The 20,034-nt window shown below is 47.0% G+C and overlaps 1 protein-coding gene across 5 annotated transcripts in view; it reads left to right on the top strand.

Moving 5' to 3' along the window:
- Positions 1–17,470, top strand: part of LOC128752306 (phosphatidylinositol 3-kinase regulatory subunit gamma) — a 104,012-nt gene extending 86,542 nt beyond the window's left edge. For 3 of the 5 annotated variants that reach the window (XM_053853387.1, XM_053853379.1, XM_053853395.1), the window contains 8 exons: positions 13,245–13,353; positions 14,204–14,302; positions 14,380–14,560; positions 14,668–14,793; positions 14,854–15,173; positions 15,772–15,846; positions 16,196–16,366; positions 16,502–17,470. In XM_053853387.1, coding sequence (XP_053709362.1) covers positions 13,245–13,353; positions 14,204–14,302; positions 14,380–14,560; positions 14,668–14,793; positions 14,854–15,173; positions 15,772–15,846; positions 16,196–16,366; positions 16,502–16,700 — 1,280 coding nt within the window. In that variant the 3' untranslated portion in view covers positions 16,701–17,470. Of the gene's footprint in view, positions 1–6,463; positions 7,055–10,446; positions 10,613–13,244; positions 13,354–14,203; positions 14,303–14,379; positions 14,561–14,667; positions 14,794–14,853; positions 15,174–15,771; positions 15,847–16,195; positions 16,367–16,501 lie in introns of those variants that run through there. The other 2 variants (XM_053853405.1, XM_053853416.1) reach the window with 2 other exon arrangements.
- The last annotated feature ends 2,564 nt before the right edge of the window (positions 17,471–20,034 follow it).

The following is a 20,034-nucleotide window of genomic DNA, read 5'->3' as shown; positions in this document are numbered from 1 at the left end:
TAAATAGTTTGTACCTTCTGTAGCCATTAGCAAGTGGCTAACCTCTCTAATGTACCAGACTCAAGCGGCACAAACATCAATAAAGTCGCCTCTAATACGATCCAAAATAATAAAATCTATTTCATGAGTTGGAGCTCAGTATAAGGTTGCGTCTTAAGCAAACATTTGAATTACATTCATTTCAATAATTATTATCAATTTAACAGCTAACAACAAAAAGCTAACCTTTTGGTTTTCAGGATCGATTCGAATGGTTTAGTGTTAAAGTTGTTTCATTTTATTCGACGGGCAGATTTTCATCAGAAGAATGTTTATTTTTGGAGTCTGCAGTCTTCACCAAATTGAAACCCAAATGTATGCTAATTTGATGTCGCTGCTAAAATGAGACATCTGCTACCGCCCTCCGTTTGGAGCACATTTCATGTCAAAAATCGAATGTAAATGGAATACCGGGTGGGGTCCAGGGGTCAGGGGCTGCATGTGCGTCGGGGTTGGGGGGCTTGTTGCGGCTCAGTAGGTGGCCGGTGCTGTGAGCCTCCAGACAGCGTCTTTATCTGCGGCTAAAGCCTCTTTAAATGAGACATTGTTAGCGCCTGACTGGAATCACTTGTCTCCATGGCGACAGGAACTGCCAACGCCTGAATCCCTCGACTCACCTGGTCTGTCTCACACGCTCGCGCAGGTTCTGCTACGATGATTTGGGTGACACCACCTGCGGAGGTGTGCAATAAAGCCGGGGATCGTCAGCGTAACTGATCATCCCAGTCTCCCTGGCTGTTTAAATATTGACGTGAGAACCTGCCAGCAATTATCTGGAGGGCTGTTCCTGCCCCAGGTGCTGCCGTCCTCCCCCACCCCGCTACTCTGGAACCAAAGAGACAGGTTCACCTGTGCAGCTCTCCAGACGCTGTTGGCTCAGAGTCGCTGACTGAATATTCTTTCACTTTCCTCTTCCACTTTATACAAGTCCTCCAGTCTCTGTACGGTGTGAGTCTCTGCTCCAGCCAATGGCCAGCTAAGTGAACATGGGCAGATGCTTCATAAGAGTTTCTTTTGTTTGTTTGCGAGTTCAGTTTGGAATACATAGTTCTCTTTGTAGAGATTTTTAATCAACTTGGGATTTTTTTCTGCGCCATTCTCCTAGATTTTTTTTTTCTGGTTGATGTATTGGTGCATTCCAGTTGCATAAGTGGGAAGTGGGACTTGGGATTTACATCAAAGCCGAGTTTGATACATTTCAAAGTTGTAAAACAAGAGAGCAATGTCCACAAACCACCACCTGTTGAATAGACATTCATTGAAATTTCAATTTGATCAGCATATTCAACACATCGACTTCCATTTAAAGCCATCTTGTAATGCCAACCTTCCAACAAGGGAAATCCTACAACATGTGACCTCATCAGGGGGGTGATCTTTTTTAAAGACGGAATCTCGCCTGATCAAACGTTATTAAAACAAAGTGGAAACATCATAACGCAGGTAACGCAAAACATCATGGAAGTGGTCTTGGACCTGACAGTTATGGCTGTGTTTTTCACTGCAAAACTGTCAGAAAAATCACATAATGACTGAAGTCCCTTGCTCAGCGAACTCATGAGGCACATTCCGGCCAGACATACGAAGTTTGGACTGGAGGCGGATTTACTTCTCATGATGAAAAACTTTATGCTGTCACCAATTGAGTAAGTGACAAAACGTTTCCCACGTTTTTTTAGTGTCTTGTAGGGGGGTTACAGTCGGACTGAAGGCCTGGGTGAGAAATACATGGCCCGAAACCAATCTCTATGGATGCTGGAGGTGGATGAAGGAAGACACCCCGTAAGGCACTCCAGATAGCAAGAATACTGTTTGTCATCTGGTCCAGAGCAATGAGGCGTCCACAGCTTGGTTTAATATTTTGAGGATTGAAACTTAATTACACTTTAAATTCAGAGTGGGGAGTGAGGGGGGGAGTTTGGGGGCTCAGCGTCTCAGCGACGCTTCTCATTTGGTTATGCATTGCATATATGTAAATAGGCCACTTGAGGCCTATCTGTTGGGAGGGCTGAGCGCCGAGCTGTGGGCTGCTGACGGTCGGCGTTCCCATCCCACACACACACACTCACTTCCTCTGGCTGTGTGCTCCATTATACAACGTGGGGCAGAGTCAGTTCCTGTGTCATTGTTAGAGATCCATCTGTCTGGCCACACACACACACACGTATGCACAAAACGAGCAGCAATTAAACCTGTTTGACACACTTGACAGAGACAAGCTTTGGGCTCTGTGTGGGTGTGGGTGTGTGTGTGTGCGTCCGGCACGAGCCATCTGTGAGACACACACCAATGTTTCATGAAACAGCTTTCATTCCCCCCCCCCGCGCCTCTCTCCCTCGCACACTAGCTTGGGTTTCTCCTCCCACCTCCTCTCCCTGATGATAGACAGTTCAGGGATGAATGGATGAAGGGGCGGAGGGGGCCGGGTGAGGGGCGATGGGCAGATTGGGGAGCAAACCTTTCATTGACGCCACCTCCCTGAAGTAGGACACCGGGCAGACGGGGAGACTGTAATTACTGCCCTTCCCTGTCTGAAGCTATTCTATTGACACCAGGCTGCTAACAGAGATTAGCGACCGGCCGGACCCCCAGTCCGGCCACGTCTGGGTCTGTGGCGAGCACTTTGGGCTGAGTGATCTCCATAATACCATTGTTCTCTCTTTTTTTTCTGCAGAGCCGTCTGCTGTATGTAGCGTCCCCCTCCTCCCCACAAGTATTTCATCTGCTGTCAATACTGCAGTCACCATACAGATACAGTCTTTTGAAAAAAGAATTCTGCCCTTTGAAGACTTTCCTTTCACAGTTATGCTGGAACCTCGCCAAGGTGTTCACCAACTTGTTCAAAATCTCTCAAGTATCTCAGTGATACAACTAAGTATTCCCTGGTCTTGGAAGAGTCTGTTGTCTTCCTAAAGTCTTTGATGGTCTCTAAAGGAGTTCAATGACCTAAAAGTGTCCCCCTTTTTATATTCTCCAAGCACTTCCTTGGTCTCTCAGTAGTATTCTTCGACCTTACAAAATGTCCACGTAACTCATGATCCGTGCATTTCATCATTCTGAAAAAATATTCTTTCACCTCACAAATGTACGAGGTGCTTTGATCTGAAGCAATGTAGAGTTTCTAGGATTTGAACCCTCAACTTCCTACTTCCTGCACAAGCAAACCAGCCACGAAATTATTCAGTAGTCTGTGTGTTACATCACCTAAGTACATTCTCCGTGAGGCAAGAATACTCCTGCATAGGTCTCAGTGAAGTGCCTGCTGATGGGCTGTTCCAGAAAGTGTCTCGTGATCTTGTAGATGTAGGTTGTGATCTGGCAAAAGTAACACAATATCCACTATATTATGAGCTCACAGATGGTGTTCAGGGTTCTGGGGAAAGTTTCTCCCTTGGTTGGGGGAATTTTAGAGAGTGATGTATCAACTTTGAGCCGTAATGAAAGTGCCTCCTTTAACATGATGCTTCCTGTCAGCACCAGAGGGGAAACGGATCCCACCCGAAACAAAACCCCGAACCTTGAGAAGATCCAGCGGTCTTGCAGGAGTCAAGAAGTATTCCACGGCCATGGTTTTGGGGTACAAATGTACTGGTCCCCCTGCTTAGTGAGTGTTCTGCGACTCACAAATCAGTTCCACGATCTCAAAAAAATCCCCTGTCCAAAGCCGAGAGTCCTGAATCATCAAAGACTTGACTCTCTGGGCTCCAGATCTTGTTGTGCATTTGCAACACCCCCTCTCCCCCAACCCGGCCAAGTCATTTCACTAAGGTATGAAAATCAAGCTGAAAGCGACTCTTCCAACTTCCAACCATTGCTGTGTTCCACCGTCACTGTTGCTTTGCATGTGAGCAGGGACACACAGGGGAGTTTTGTTTAAAGATTGCTCAGCGCCTGTCAGAGGAAACAAACCATTGATGACCTCGCTGACGTCTCACTTCATCACGTTCCGCATCGGCACTCCGCTGCGATTAGCTGATAACATGCAAATGAACTGAGCGGGAAGATCGCGCGTGTCATGATGGATGACTTGTTGGGAGATCCACCTGGGACCATCATTTGGATCGGTCCAGGAGAATGTCTTTTTGTTGGGACACACTGTAACTGTTCACAGTCCTCAGTCTCTAATGTGGCATTGAGAGCGGTGACAGCGTCGACCTTGTGGAGTAACAAGGATGTTCTCCAGAGATTCTTCAGGGTTTCATCAACAAAGCGTCGTGTTCTCAGAGATGATAACAGCGAGCGAGAAAACGAGTCCCACAGAGGTTACACATGTTGACAGCGTTCAGTCCAGGTCCTGGGGCGTTGGGTCTCACAAGCTCATCATAGCAGATTCAAGGGGTTGCTCCTCCTGGTCCGACTCTCCACACTTTATCCTCCTACACCAAATAGTTCATGCTCCTTCCTGAACACCCCACGCTGAACAAGCCGGTGGAAGAACATCTACATTGCTGAAGGAGTTCACTGTCTGTGGAGGTGATGGACACGGAGGTCTGCCATCCAACCAGAGGTCTTTTGCCCAGTCAGTCCAGACTTCACTCTGTGTGGAGCAGTGGTGAGGTGTTTCCGGCGCCGCGGTTCTGGGAGACATCCTGACATTGAACACAATTCCAAATTTTCAAGTCTTCTTCAGAAAAATTGTGTTTCATATTTAGTGGTTCAGAAGAAGGTCTACCACTTTATTGTTCTGGTGAATGTAGAAGTCCATTTCTGGTGAAGTCCATATTTAATGTCTCAATTTAATGTCTGTGTCCTACTTCTTTCGGGAAAGTATTTAGTCCGGCAGCAGAAGCAGCAGGGAGTTCGGGGAGCTGGGGAGGATCTAACACAGAGAACCACAGAATTTGTAACAGGCTCTTCAAAGGCTTCGCTCCTTTCCCTACTGGCTTCCATGCAGCTCGTGCACATGGGCAGCGCGGCTCGCCTGGCGCCGTGCCGGCTGCAGGCCGGTGTGCCCCTGTGACGGGGGAGGGGCGGGACAACTGGTGAATGCTGAGTAAGAAACGCTGATGTCGGCCTCACGTCGGTCAACTCCTATTGTAGTCACCTATTTTCAAATGTTCTGGGTTTGGACTTCAGGGATCAGAATCTTGGAGTCTCCTGATTCCACACAGTAATAAAACAAACAATAGAATCAGTTGAAGAATAGAGATGGCAGTGACTCAAAGTACACAAACATGATATTGCAGGGTGACCCTGGAGTTTAAAGGTCATCCCTACTTCTTCACTCTTTTGGGACAAACCCTTTTCATCATATCTTTAACCCTGAACCCGTTCACCTGTGTAAAGCTCTTTGTGCTGGTACACAACCATGGCAGTGTAGCTGGGCAGCCACAGCGTGCGTCAGGGCCGTCACCTTCTGATGATGTCACGAATCACTTTCACCCGCTGATTGTTTGCTTTTTCATTATTAACTTGTCATACGTCACTTCAAATTAACGTTTTCGCTCCTCATGAAACACCTTCAACCCTGTGAAAGGGAAATATGTCTCTGGTTGATGGCATCACTGTCTGGTTCAGCCCAGTTCAATACATTTCAGAGGACAAAGACTGAGGTGGGCACTCGTGCGCTGCAATGGAGAGTCATGTAGACAGTAGAGTCATGGTCCCTCGACTGAGCTAAATGGGTTGATAGCCACGGTAGAACAATAGGATCTTTGGGTCCAGTTCTCCGGTCACCATGGAGAAAGAAGAGCCACAAAAGCAGCACAGCTGAACAGCACCTTTCACCACGCTCGTCGACACTTGCTAGGTGGGGAATGAGTCTAGAAAGTGAACCGTTTTTGAGGGGGTTCTTATTTTCAATTTTACCTAGTTTTGTTCCTTAAATTGTTCCCTCAATAATGTATTCAATAGATGGTCTAAATAGAGAGTTCTTGACAGTCTCACCCTTTGTAGCTGGGATCAGCTGTTCAGACCTGGGTGTCAGAGTCCATCAAGAAAGGAGCCAAAATGTGTTACGCAATTCAGATCAGGGGCCAAACAAGGTTTTATGACATAAAAAAGGACATCTACTCTGATCTAATCTAAAGTGCTGAAAGCAAAAGCAATCTAGCATTTCCTTTTTTTCTATGAGCTAAGAAAACAGAGAGATATTATGACCCCCTTACTGCAAAGTTTTATTCATTTTTTAAAGTCTTTTATTTGTCTCACCGATTTTTTAAAATATATATATATATATATATATATATATATATTACGTATCATGCACTGCATGCATGGACTGAAGACAGCAGACATATCAACATGCATATCAAACATATCACGTTCAGATAAGAAGCACTCCTTTATCAGAGTCAGAAAAGTGTATGAATGCCATGTTCGTCTCATGCTCTGTGCACAACATATCACAGAAGAATGACTAATATCATACAGCGCAAAAGGTAATACAAAAGAGCTTAGAAGCAATGTGCAAGAAAATGAGGACAGAGGACAGAGTGAACAGAAATATAGAAAACAGAGATGCTGGAGATGATCAGGGGATAATAATCTGGAATACAGCACAGATTATTTCGTTATCTCACATCAGCCAGTGCGTTGATTCATGACCGCCGTCTGTTCCTGTCTGGAAATGGACCAACCCAACCTCCCCCTCTCTGGATGGTGCAACATGGTTCGGTCCGGTATTGTCACCTCCAGCCTTCCGTCTCTCCGTTCTGTTCTTCTCAAAGATGGACCGAGCCAGCCGGTGCTGTCTGTGGTGGCCAACTCTCCACGAGTAGAGCCGGGATTTACTTCTCCCCGCGGAGCTCTCTGAACCGCGGCCGAGCGCCCACCTTCCGCCCGCCGAGTCACCGAGACTAGTATGTCGGAAGCGGCAGCCCGGAGCTCGCCGTGTCCCCGCTCCGACACCGACCAGGTAGACGGATAGATCCTTCTCCCACTGACCGCTCGCCCCCAGACATGTACAACACGGTGTGGACTCCCGAGAAAGCTGGAGAAGAGGCGGACTGGCGGGACACGATGATGCCCTACTCCACGGAGCTCATCTTCTATCTGGAGATGGACCAGCCGCCAGGTGAGGGCACCGGCCGCGGCGCGGCGAGCTCGTTAGCCGGCGCAGGAGCGCCATCGGCGGGGTGGAGGGGCGGAGGGGGAGGTGTCTGCGGGAAAGTTTCGCATCACATCTCTTCTCCTCTCCAGTCCTATTAATGACCATTCGGATCCAATTGGCTTTTATTTATTTGCCAAGTCACCCTCTTGGTTACGGTTTAGCTCTTTAGCTTAGCATAGCACTTCAAACACAAGTCTGTTCTGTAAATATATCACTTGTTTTTCACCTGAAAATCGCCTCGTTTCAAACCCAGATGATTTGTATTTTCTGCTGTCATTGACAGACTTGCTCCGTCGATATTAAAGTTAAGACACCTACGCAGTTCTCCGCACTTTCAATGCCGTTTTCTCACACCGAACATTCACCTGCGACCGCGCCGCCTCCAACTGGAAGAGAATATGATCCACGCAGTTCCGTTTTTGAAGCGTGTCATCGCGATTTTCGGTCGATTTCGTGCGAGTTAATCAGCTCTTTCTGGAGGAGACGTGGGGGATGGGACCGAGAGTGAGTGGGTGAGTGAATGAATCAAGCCAAACCGGTGCTTCACTTCACCCAATCCACTCCATAAATCCGTCCTCGCTTGTGTAGCTCCGAGTCCATTTGCGCCGCTGTCATCGTCATCTGTGCCTTTTCATTCCTTCATTCATTCATTCATTGTTCTTCCGTCACTTGACACCCCCCCTCCTCCGCGTCTTGAATGGATCATGGCGCAGACATGGGACGTTGTGATGGTTGCAGGAGGCGCAGTTGGTTACTGTCCCCTCCGCTCTTCCATCCAGGTCTCTGGACTCTTCTTTCTTTGCACTCATGACAGGAGTTCACTCTGAGAAAAAAATCATATATCAGTGCACTGCTGCTGACAAAATTCTCTTTAGAAAGTAATTTAGTTTGTGCTTATTGTTGCACCAGTGTGTGTGACCTACTAGTGCAGTTTACAATGTTAGTCATTGCAAGTCAAACTCTCATTTTGGGGTGGAAAATGAAGCGGAACATGTGTTTTATTTTATATGACAACACCGAAAATACCCACCAAGCAACCTTTCAATAATTATCATGCATATTTGATTTTTCTTTTTCAACTCATTTTTGCAACATAAACAAATCATGGGCTTGTGGTGAAACTATCCTTGTTCTCTGTTCAAACAAAGGAACGTGCATCTTTGCTGCAGTTCTCCTCCTCAGCTGTCAGATTTCACATCACTGCTGTAAACAGGAGTGAAAGAGGTGTAGCTGAATCACATCAACGCCTCCTGCGCTCATTGTCCTCTGAGGTGTCGGTGCAGGGCTGCGCTCTCCTGGAAGTTCCCCACACCGCTGCACAATGGTCTGTGTCAAGCACATGACTCGTCTTTGTGATCAGTGACAGAGATGGACGTTGAAGGTTGGAGGAGCTTGCAGCGTCCCGCAGATGGTCATTAGAATATTTATTACTGAGGAACACGTCAACTCGGCTGCAGTTATAAAGAACCATGGTTAACACAGGTGGAGCGCCGTGGTCCCCCCTCACCCCCCCCGGCCCTGGGGAGGGCAAAGCCTTGCGTTTCCACTGGCAACTTTGTGTGGATGTGGGTTGACCGCCCGAGCTCGACTTTCAGTGGAAAATCACCAGCGATGCTGGTTGAAAGAGTCTCTCCTTCTCTTCTCTTTGTCTCCTCTAACACATTCCCAGTCAACATGGATGGATGTGGAGCGTCACTTTGGAAGGGCCGACTTTCGTAATGTGCTGCATGGTTACGTAACTGCTGGAGAACAATGAAATTAAGCTTGTTAGCAATACTTGGAAGTTTTCTCGACCTCTTCTGTGACGGACCAAACAAAGGCTCATTACTTCGTCGAGGACTTTTCTGGGCGATTGGCAATCTGGTTTTTAAGGTCTTTTTTTTTTTTTTTTGATTGTGAAGCCTCTTCACTTGGTCTTCTCTGGGGATCTTTGTTGTTGATGCACACGAAGACCTGATTCCTGATGTTATTTTGAAGTACAGTCTGGTGTTCATTGACCACTTTTTATTTTTATGAAACAGAAAGCTGTCTATCATCTGTTGGGGTGGCAGAAGTTTCATGTGACGTATTAATTGTGCTTTTTGTGTACTTTTGTATTTTGGCCATTCAGGTGTAACTATCAGCTATTTCAACTCTTCGATTCTTAAAAAAGATCTGCAGCATTGTTCTGGCAAGTTCATCTTAATAGGCATTGGTGAGGTCGTCCTCAAACATTACTGCTTCACACTGGTCTGTTTCTCTTCTGCTTCATCAGAAACACTGTTTCGATGTGCAAATGTGGCTTGTGAGGTTTGACATGTAGAGCAGTGGAACAAAGCTGCAGCGGAGGAGGAGGAGAGGATGCTGCAGCACCACTTCTGGTTCACAGTGAAGCCTCTTCATGCATGTATTCTGCCATATACATGATTCATCTGTGCCTCCCAAATCCCCCTGCTTCAGTTGTGAAGTCGAAATTCCACGTTTGAGTCACTGACGGATGACGCTTGTCGAGTTGCAGCGCGCTCTAGTGGTCAGAAACGGTAACAGCGCTGAACTACTTTCTTTCAGGCGGGCTGAGATTGAAGGTGGTGATTGTTGAGTCAGTCGTTTGCTTGGTACTCGATTAACGGCTGAGATTTAAACGGTTTGAGTTGAATGAAGTACTGGTGACTCGTCAATACGATCATTGCATCGTCCCGACGGTTGTCATGACAACAGCTCGGTGTTGTCAGAGAAACCAGCTCGGAGTTGCGCTGCTCCTTGACTGTTTTTGACTCGGCAGGCCTGGTGAATCATTTAGCTGCAAGCTAAGCTGAAGGTGGCGCTGTTTTGTTGAGATGTACATCTCAGAAACTGAGAGACAATGAGAGCTTCCTTGAAACTGGAGAGTCATTCAGCTTGACAGCAGGTATCCTTTGCTCGAACCATTCTATTGTTTACATTCGCTGCAAACACGACTCCTGTTCCGGAGAACAACGGAACAAAGAATGGCTTTTTTTTTTTATTTTATATAACAGAACCAGAAACATACACGTTGTCCTCTACAGTTCTCACGAGCAAAGGTGACAAAGAAAAGCTGTCCTCTCACGGTCATCTGGTCGTTTGGACATTGATGTTGTACGGTTGCTTGGTGTGGAGTTACAAACAGATAATTAAATTGGCGATGAATTAATGGAGCTGCTGCTGCTGCAGCAGCGTCGGTGCTTTGTCTCCCGCTCAGCTGACTGCGAGGAATCCTCCCTCAGCCTGCCTATAGAGTCAAGCTGTAGCCACGCCCACTGTTCCTTTCTTCCCCTCGTTAGCTCCGCCCCCCGCCACCGACGCCACGCCCAGCCCCGGCTCCCATTGGCTGACGGGGCGGGCCTCCGCTCTGGGATTAGCCGCCCCACGCTGCTCCGCGTCTTTTAGGGTCGAGCCTGCGAGAGGCTGCCCCTCAGTGTGTCTGAGCGGCGGCGGACGTGGAGCGTGAACGGGAGCGTGAGAGAGGAGGAGGGAGTGGAGCAGCGGAGGGAAGGATGCAGCTGACCGAGAAGCTGGAGGACGGTAGGAGACGCATCTCACCGTCCGCTCCTCTGATGCAGCATCCTTGGCTCACACTTCCTGTTTCAAGACGAAGTGATTCCGGTTCTTTTATCCTGTCAAACTTCCTTACTGGCTTGGAACTCTCTCTATTAGAGTTATTTATGGTCTCATTTGTTAGCTGAACACAGTCTTATCACTGATTTTTAACGTGCATGAATATAAAAAAATGAGTTTCTTTTTATCAGTTTTTTCAATAACGCAACTGTTTGTTTTCTTTATTTATTATTATTGCTCATGATTTAATGTTGTTTTTACTACTTGGACTGGTGTCAGTGGTTGACCTCCGTGTGTTTTGTTCGTGGTGATGCTTGAACACACCCACCTCCTGTGGCAGCTCACACACTTGGACACACGCACCTGCAGCGGAGACTCTCAAATGAAGGCAAATTTAGCGCATCACTGTCACATGATTGGCAGACCAAAAGTTGCAGTGCGTGTCACATGACTTCTTGAAAGCGCTCGACATACACTGTCGCTTTGTGTGGACTTTGTCAGTTGGTGCTAACGGCGCTCATTGTTCACGATGTTTCTGCAGTGTGTGATGACAAGTGGTGTCACTCCGCGCGTGTGTGTGCGCGCGCGCGCCCGACTGAACGCTGCTCCTTTGTCTGCCGAGGGGGAGGAGGGGTTGAGGAGGAGGGGAGGGGGTGTGCACTCACGATCGCCTTTGTTCACGTCCTTGGAATCGCAGTGTTAGTTGAAACTCGTCGTATTTTTAAACAGTCTCTTGCGTTCAATGTCTTGTTTTTCTCGGTGACACGTTTGCTGTGCGTCTGCTGCCGTCACGCGGACAGCTGTCATCCAACACTTTTCTCACGTTGCGCTGAAATCCGCTGTTTTTCTGAACGACTGCAGCTGAGAAATTAAACGTGTTTCAGTGACACAAAGGGAGAAATCGCACGAAATCGGGTGCATTTTAAAGAGACATGTTCCACATGAAAAGCTTTTGTTGTAAATGCTGCCAGCTACTATCATTCACTTTGTTTGAGTGTCTTCACACTATAAATGTTGTTTCATTGAAACAAACTCCTTATAACTTTACTTTTATGAATCTCTGATTTTTTTAATTGTTGTTATTGAATTGTTAATGACGGCTGCATTTGGATTCAAGCTGCAGCGCTGAAATCCCAGTGCATTCAGCTGATGGAAAGTGGCTTTTTGTGGTGTTGCGTGTGCAGTTCTGCACATGCTCCGCTGCGTGAGAAAGTTGAGAAAGTGCTGACTGAGCGGAAAGCTGCAGCTGCTCTGTGACAGTTTGGGCTGAGAGAGAGAGAGAGAGAGAGGGAGGCTGAGGGAGGAGAGCAGGAGCGTTGGGGCGAGAACAAAGAGCTCCGATGTCGATGCGCACCTCCAAGTCTTTGTGTCCTTCCACTGTAAAATGAACTCGGCAATCACAAACAAGCGTCTGTCTCCATGTTGTAGTCAAGTTCCCAAACTCTTCTGGAGCCAAACATTGTCCCAAATCTCCTCAGCAGTTTTGTGTGTTTCTTTTTTCTTCGTGGCACCGTCTCTCAAGAAGATTCCACATTCATGAAAACTTTTGAGATGGTTCAAAGTCAAGTTTCACAAAGAACAGTGACACACACATCAACAGCACCAGAACAAAGCCCTTAATGATGGGCACTGTTTCTTGGCCTGCAACGTGAAAGAATCACTGTGGAGGATGAGTTTTATGAGTGTTTTATGAAAGTGCTCTTCAAGAGTGGGAGTGCTTTAGAGGTGCTCAGCTCAAAGGACACACAAGCACACACCTTTCATTCATCTTCTTCTCCTCACTGACACTCTGGACGGCATGTTTTTTTGGGTCAGGCCGTTGCACATTGTTTCCTGTGGTGAAAATCATTAGCAGCAGTTTAGTTCTGAGGTTCCACGGTGTGTGGTTGTCACTGTGTTGGAGGCCTGAACCTGGCAGGACCTGTGTGCCTTTAGTCTGATGTTGAGCCAAGAATCGGCTTTTGTATGACTTTTAAAGCAAGTAATAAATTAAGCACTTCTCGACTGTTAATCGAATGTGGTTCAAAGAGAAATTTGTTTTAACAGAATATAACAATTTGAAAAATATTTGACTATTTGTGTACTGTTTATTTCATTTCCTTATTTTTATATCTTATGAGTTGAGTTGATTTTTGTGTTTTTTTTTGTATTTTTGTTTATTGAAGTTGTCAGTAATTTAATTTTAAAATTAAAGTCAGTTTTTTATTCAATTGTCATTTTTTTCAATCTGCTAAAATATTGATTTTTTTTCCCCCATCAGTTTTGACTGAAAATTCAATGGTTTATTCAGGAAAAAATGACAGCATTTGATTATTTTTTTCCCCTCAAAAATAGTGAGAAAATAGAATATGTATATAAATAATTATTACATTTTATTATTGTTTGTTTTATTTGTTCTTTTTTATAATATGAAATAAATTCACATTCTGACTCATATGACTTTATTGTTCTTTCTTATAGGCATATAAAAGCATAGACGTTACATGAATCATTTGTATATGTCTGTTCAAACATTTTTACTTAATCTATTAATAAGGAAATACTTAAATCATTTGTAGTTTGTTGTCAACTATTTTTTCAACTTCTCTTTTTCCCGCAGCTCTTCCTCCCAAACCGGCCAAGTCCCAACAGTCCAGCTCCATCAACGGCACCAAGGAGGCAGGCTCCTCGCTGCAGGAGGCCGAGTGGTACTGGGGCGACATATCCAGGTATGGCCTTTGTTCGGCTGCTCCTGGCTCCACAAAGGAGGCGTGTTTAGTATGTGACGCTCGGCTCTGCCATCGAACAAAACGATTCCACCAGAACGTGTCATCATCCCCACTCGCTCTCGGCTGGAGATCAGATCCAAGGCCTTTCAAACGCTTTGCAGCAGGAAACGGAAAGTCGCTGCTGGATCAGGAAATTTCCAAAATTATATTTGGCTTTTCAGCTCTGATCATCAAAGATTCTCCAGAGTTTTCGGGGGCTTTGTTTGCTATCCAGAAGAAGATCACAAAAATTGGAGCAGAAACACTGGGAATGCGGAGGCCGGATCTCCGTGTTGCCAGGGCGAGCAACAAAGTTTAGCTTTCCCTAAATGCCTGGAAAACATGAGCTGTGCTTCCTTCAGGTCTCGATCACGAGTGAGACATCAGATCATTTATTTTGCAGTTCCTCAAACAAAAACTGGGACATTCCTGGGGTTGTTGAGGGGTTTGTTTAGTCGAGATCAGGTGTCTCAAACCGGCCCTCATAGGGCCAACCAGGTGTCTGATGATGTTGCTGCTTGTTTTGGCTGCTCCTGATTGGTCAGCCTGCGTGTGTGTGATGTGTAGGAACAAAAACCTGCAGCCCCTTTGTGGATCGGTTTGAGACGCCTAGTGTAGATGGTGATCTGCTCCACTCTGGATCTCTCATAGATCCACTTGTAGGTCGCAACTCTTCCAAGAACACTTCTCTGAGGTCAGGTTGTGGGGGCAGCAGCCAGAGACCCAGACTCTTGTGCTTCCTGGGTGTGCCCCGGGGCCTCCTCCCAGCACCTCTCTTGGGAACCCAAGTTCACCTCTCACTTCTCCGCAGGGAGGAAGTCAACGACAAGCTGCGAGACATGCCGGATGGAACCTTCCTGGTCCGGGACGCGTCCACCAAGATGCAGGGCGACTACACGCTGACGCTGAGGTGAGCGCGGCAGCTCAGAGCCGACCGTGGAGCAACCTCCGAGTGGCCTCTGAACTCCGCCTCCTCTGTGTTCGCAGGAAGGGCGGCAACAACAAGCTGATCAAAATCTACCACCGGGATGGCAAGTACGGCTTCTCGGACCCGCTGACCTTCAGCTCGGTGGTGGAGCTCATCAGCCACTACCGGCACGAGTCCCTGGCGCAGTACAACACCAAGCTGGACGTCAAGCTCATGTACCCCATCTCCCGCTTCCAGCAGGTTAGAGCCGACTCCCCTCACCTGAGCTAGCTGACCTCCACTGGAGCCTTGCTGACGCCTGAGCTCCTCACAGCAATGCTGAGCCGGACTTCTCCTCTCTGTCTCAGGACCAGCTGGTGAAGGAGGACAACATTGATGCTGTGGGCAAGAAGCTCCAGGAGTACCACAATCAGTACCAGGACAAGAGCAAGGAGTACGACCGCCTGTACGAGGAATACACCAAGACTTCGCAGGTACGTCTGCACTCAGCTGCGTCCCAGCGTCCAGCCTCTGACGTGTCTTCTCTCTGGCAGGAGATCCAGATGAAGCGAACGGCCATCGAGGCCTTCAACGAGACCATCAAGATCTTCGAGGAGCAGTGCCACACGCAGGAGCGCTACAGCAAGGACTACATCGAGCGCTTCCGCCGCGAGGGCAACGACAAGGAGATCGAGCGCATCATGATGAACTACGAGAAGCTCAAGTCACGGCTGGGCGAGATCCACGACAGCAAGGTGCGGCTGGAGCAGGACCTGAAGACGCAAGCCCTGGACAACCGGGAGACCGACAAGAAGATGAACAGCCTGAAGCCCGACCTCATCCAGCTGAGGAAGATCAGGGATCAGTATCTAGTGTAAGTCACCCGCCTTCTCCAAGTGGATCCTGCTTTAAGTGTGTGTGGAGGAGACTCGGCTCTGCTCGACTTGACTCCTCAGTCGAGCAACGCTTCCTCTGCTGTACGTGTGAATCGCAATGAGCCTCCTGATCTTCGACAAACATGCCTGGTTTGTTGGTTCACCTGGAGAATATTGATCCCGAGATCAGGCTTCTGGAACTGGGACCGTCTTTCAGTTTCGCTCTCCCCACCAGAGCATATTTACCAAGCGTCTCTGACTCGGCAGTGGAACCCGTCGGCTCGCACGCTCCCCCCTCAGGGAGAGCCGTCCGCTCTCACGTCACCAGCAGACTCGGTGGCGCTTCTCACGCCATCGACGGTGAACTGTCAATATTTGTCGACTGGCTGTGTTTGATCGGAGCTGGTCGTTGCATGAGCACACAGACTGCGGGCGCACGTGCGACTCGCTTCTTGAAATGCCGAGTCATGTTGGGTCACTGGATCCAGAATCGCTGTGGATCTCGATGTCGCGGGGCGTCTCGACCCGGCGCCGGTTAAGATGACCTCTGGTCTGGTCCTCACGGTTCAGGTTCTGACTTGGCTTTTCTCTCTACAGTTGGCTCAACCACAAAGGAGTTCGTCAGAAACGGATCAACGACTGGCTCGGCATCAAGAACGACAACACTGACGAGTAAGTGAGGAAGAGGAGGAGGGTGGTGATGAAGAGAATGATCAGAATCATGATGATGAGAAGATGATGATGATGATGGTGATGAAGATGACATTAGCAATCATCATGATGAAGATGATGGTGATGAAGATGAGAGTCATGGTATTGATGATGTTATGATGAAGATGATGATGGAGGCTCAAGGTGGTGGTGAAGATGACAATGAGAGTCATGGTATTGATGATGTTTGTGATGAAGAGAACAATGATGAGATTCATGATGGGGAAGAAAGTGATGATGATGATGTTGGTGGTGGTGATGAAGAGGATTCTGGAACTCAGCCACGTGCGTCTCCTGTATGGTTGCACAGCGGCTACTTTGTGACGGAGGAGGACGAGAACCTGCCGCACCACGACGAGAAGAGCTGGTTTGTTGGCGACGTCAACAGGACGCAGGCGGAGGAGCTGCTGACTGGGAAGCAGGACGGAGCGTTTCTCATCCGTGAGAGCAGCAAGAAGGGCTGCTACGCCTGCTCCGTCGTGTGAGTACCTGCTGCCTCCTGCTGGTGTGGAGAGGAAATGTCACACATTTTACTTTCCATTCCACTGAGAGTCAAGTCGGTGCTGCGGTTGTGGAAAGCGTCCAGCGTGTGACGCGTCTCTCCTTGTGTCTCCAGCGTGGACGGCGAGGTGAAGCACTGCGTCATCTACAGCACGCCGCGAGGCTTCGGTTTCGCCGAGCCGTACAACCTGTACAGCAGCCTGAAGGAGCTGGTGCTCCACTACCACCAGACCTCGCTGGTGCAGCACAACGACTCGCTCAACGTGCGCCTCGCCCACCCCGTCTACGCACAGATGCCCTCCGGACGCAGATGAACCGGCTCACCTCACCAAACACGGACAACCCACCCCGACTTTTTTTCACCGGGGAGAAGAGGAAACTCCAGGAGAGAGAGAGAGAGAGAGAGAGAGAGGGGGAAGCGCTCACGGCACCGCGCACGTCGGCCATCTTTGGAGTTCCATATATTTTTACATGAAGTACTCGGGAGGGCATTCTTTCTAACGACTGCTTGATTTGCACAAGGAAGTTTTAAATGTTTGTGAATGTGAAGAAATAAATAAGCGACCGAACGGAAGGAAGACTTCAGAGTTTCAGGTTGGACCCGCTGCTACCTAAAACTCCAGCTGAGACTTTTCACCTCGACATTCCCTGCTCATCCGTGCGTTCTGTTGGTTAGTGACTGGAGTTCTGTTGACCCTGTGGGAAGCTGGAGGAGACCACCACGTCCCGACGAAATGTAGCATAACAAAGATGGAGGCTGCTCCGCCGCCACAGCTGCTGTGGGGCTGGAAGGGGAGGGGAGGGGAGGGGAGGGAAGGGCTTTTCTACTGACCTTTTTTTTGGGCTTTGCAGTTGTCACGGTGATGTCGCATTTCCGAACTAGAGACCAAAGCTGAGGGACAAATGGTGGTTGAGAGTTTTTGGAGTTGAGTGGGCCTTGTTTTTTTTTCGGGGGGGGGACAAGACATGCACTTAAATGTTCTCAGTGCAGCACGTCGTCGCACAAGTTTCCCCAAATTTGGCAAAATTAATGTTTTTGTTTTTTTTTTTTTGTTTTTTTTTAATCAAAAAATGGTCTTGTCAACACAGGAACCATGTCCTATAATTTTTTTTTCTAGTATTTCTCATTTTTCTATTTTTGGACATGCTTTCATTTGTTTTTTGTCAAAATATTAAACAAAAAATATTTCAGTAGGTTTAACTTTTTTTAATAAATTAATGTTTTGTGTAAAAATAAAAGTGCTCTCTTCATCATATTATCTTTAATTTATTATATATATTTATATATATATACACACACGCTTTGTTAAAGTCGAACATTTTTATTGTTAGAATATTGAACCATTTCGTGTCTGATTTACAGGCACCGGTTTATTTTGGGAAACTTGTGTGACTCAACATCCGCTGACATGAAAACTGGAGACGGTGGGAAGAAAGTAAAATTGTGATTTGGACCTGGGATTATTTTTATTTAAATCCAGGGTTTGTTCAAAACGTGGACTGTTACTTTCATTTATTTGAAGTCGGAAGGAATAAGCTTTGATACAAAAATGTTTTGGGCTGTGGCGCCGGCTTTAGAAGAAATACTGAAAACTTGAACGGACGTGCAATCGAGCGTGTTGGTTGAGCCGAGAGAGTGAGAGCGAGAAAGTGATGCACTAAAACGGTCCCAGAGGTAATCTGAGGATCCGTTACTTTATCTGTTTAGATTATTTTTCCTTTCTGTCAGCCGCTGGGCTTCATTACCAGCCCCTTCCTGTCAAAGGTTTTACAAAATAAAAGCATCAGGGGAAAAAAAAACTTCCCCCCCAAAAAATCATCCAGAAAACGGTTAAGTTGATTCCGATTGGCTGGCTGCAGGGTCTTAGTGCCACCCACGTTAAGGAAGGATTTGTGAGTGGATGTGCTGTTGCCGAGCAACGTTCTTAAAAAGACGCTGGTTCCGAGGTCCAAACCTGCTGTTGTGTATCGTGGTGAGAGAGCGGCGTGAATGATGCAACGTTGGTTGTAGCTCACCACAAATTTATCTACACCCGCCTCGACGTCCTCCCCAAGCCGCACCGCACCGCTTCGCTACATGGTCACGCAGTTTGAAAATGTTTCATGTATCCGATACATGTGGAGCTGAAAGCCATTACCTGCGGGGAGTCTTCTTGTTTTTACCGTTGGTAACACTGTGGGTTGGCATTTTCACGCTAGCGCTCATCTCCCTTTTTATGCCGACAATGAACTAAACGTGTCAGCTGTTCAATACTTTTGGGATAAACTTCGTACACAAGTTTTATAAACAAATTTTTGCATTTCCTTGAAAGGTTTGCGACACCATTGGCGTCAAAACTAGAATTTGTCAGTTGAGTGGAATCTATATTTGAAAGCTGTTTTTAATGTACCAGTTTTGATTCAGTGCTTCAAATATTCCGTCACGATCAAACCCTTTGGAAGCCTCAGCAACTGCGAGATTAAGTTCTTGTCATTTAAAATTCGTTGTAGGATTTGCAGAAGGAGTCAAATGTAACACGAGTTTGTTTCAACCCAGTTCCATTAATGGCCGAAATAATGAGCAAACAAATGCGAAAAAAAAAAATTCCAAATGTTTTCCAAACAACAAACTTGTCCAGTCGTGATGGAAGTCATATTTGTTTTGTTACTATTTTGGAGGCTAGTCCTTTCGCAACCTCAGTCTGTTTACCGATAATTCTGATCCTGATGCTTGCAGATGTCCCCGTTTTATCCGCTTCCTTTCCACGACCTGGTTGTGCGAAACATGGGGAGACAGCAGGGCGGAGTTTGTGGATAAAATCCTGAATGTATAAACGGATCAGTCCGGGTTCGAATTAGAGCTGCCGCCGTTCATCGTAGAAACAGGGCCGTCGGTTGCGGTTCATCAGGTCTGGATTATCACTGTGATGGGTTCTTGAGTCGCTTCGTAAAAGAGCAGTCAACGGCCGCGCTAAGTTCCACGTCTAGTCACTGGAAAAATAAAACAAATGTTGCAACTGTTTTGCGCTTCATAATAATTTCCCACCACACGCAGCTGTAATGGAAGGACTTTTCTTCCTCCTCTCTTTCGTAGTTTTTATTTCTCTACGCTCCATTGGCTCTTCGGTGAGACGTTGGGACATTGACCCTCAGGTGTTTACATGTTTACCTAAAAAAAATAACTTGCCTACCAGCGATTTCAAACACGCAGCAAACAAATCAGGGTTTTTTCTGCAACGAATCTTCAATCACTCAGTCGATTAAGCTAAAGTCGTCAACTCCTTCCCGAGCACCACACTCCGACGTTATCACTCCAGCGGGAATTTCCGAGCATTACTTGAACTACATCACTGTTGAATGTCTTTATACAACGACAAAAAAAATATATTTAACAAAAAAGATTTCACTTTTCCTAATTTTATCGTCAAGGCAGCGGTTTTGTTTTAGAGTTTTACGACAGATGTACAGTGTTCGGATTCAGGATAATATAAGATGCGACTTTCGGAGACTTTTACTCAGAGAAACGTTTATTTCCTTTGCAGGTCGGGAAATAGCACACGTGGTCATCTGCCAAGAGTCGCGTTGATATTTTACTTATGCATCCCGTTTTACGCAGAGATGTCAGAGCTATCAGAAAGAAATCTATATATACGTAAATATTTATCGTAT

This window comes from Synchiropus splendidus, chromosome 1 (genome assembly GCF_027744825.2).
Source record: "Synchiropus splendidus isolate RoL2022-P1 chromosome 1, RoL_Sspl_1.0, whole genome shotgun sequence".
NCBI lineage: Eukaryota > Metazoa > Chordata > Actinopteri > Syngnathiformes > Callionymidae > Synchiropus > Synchiropus splendidus.
This window is presented reverse-complemented; position numbering and strand designations above follow the sequence as displayed.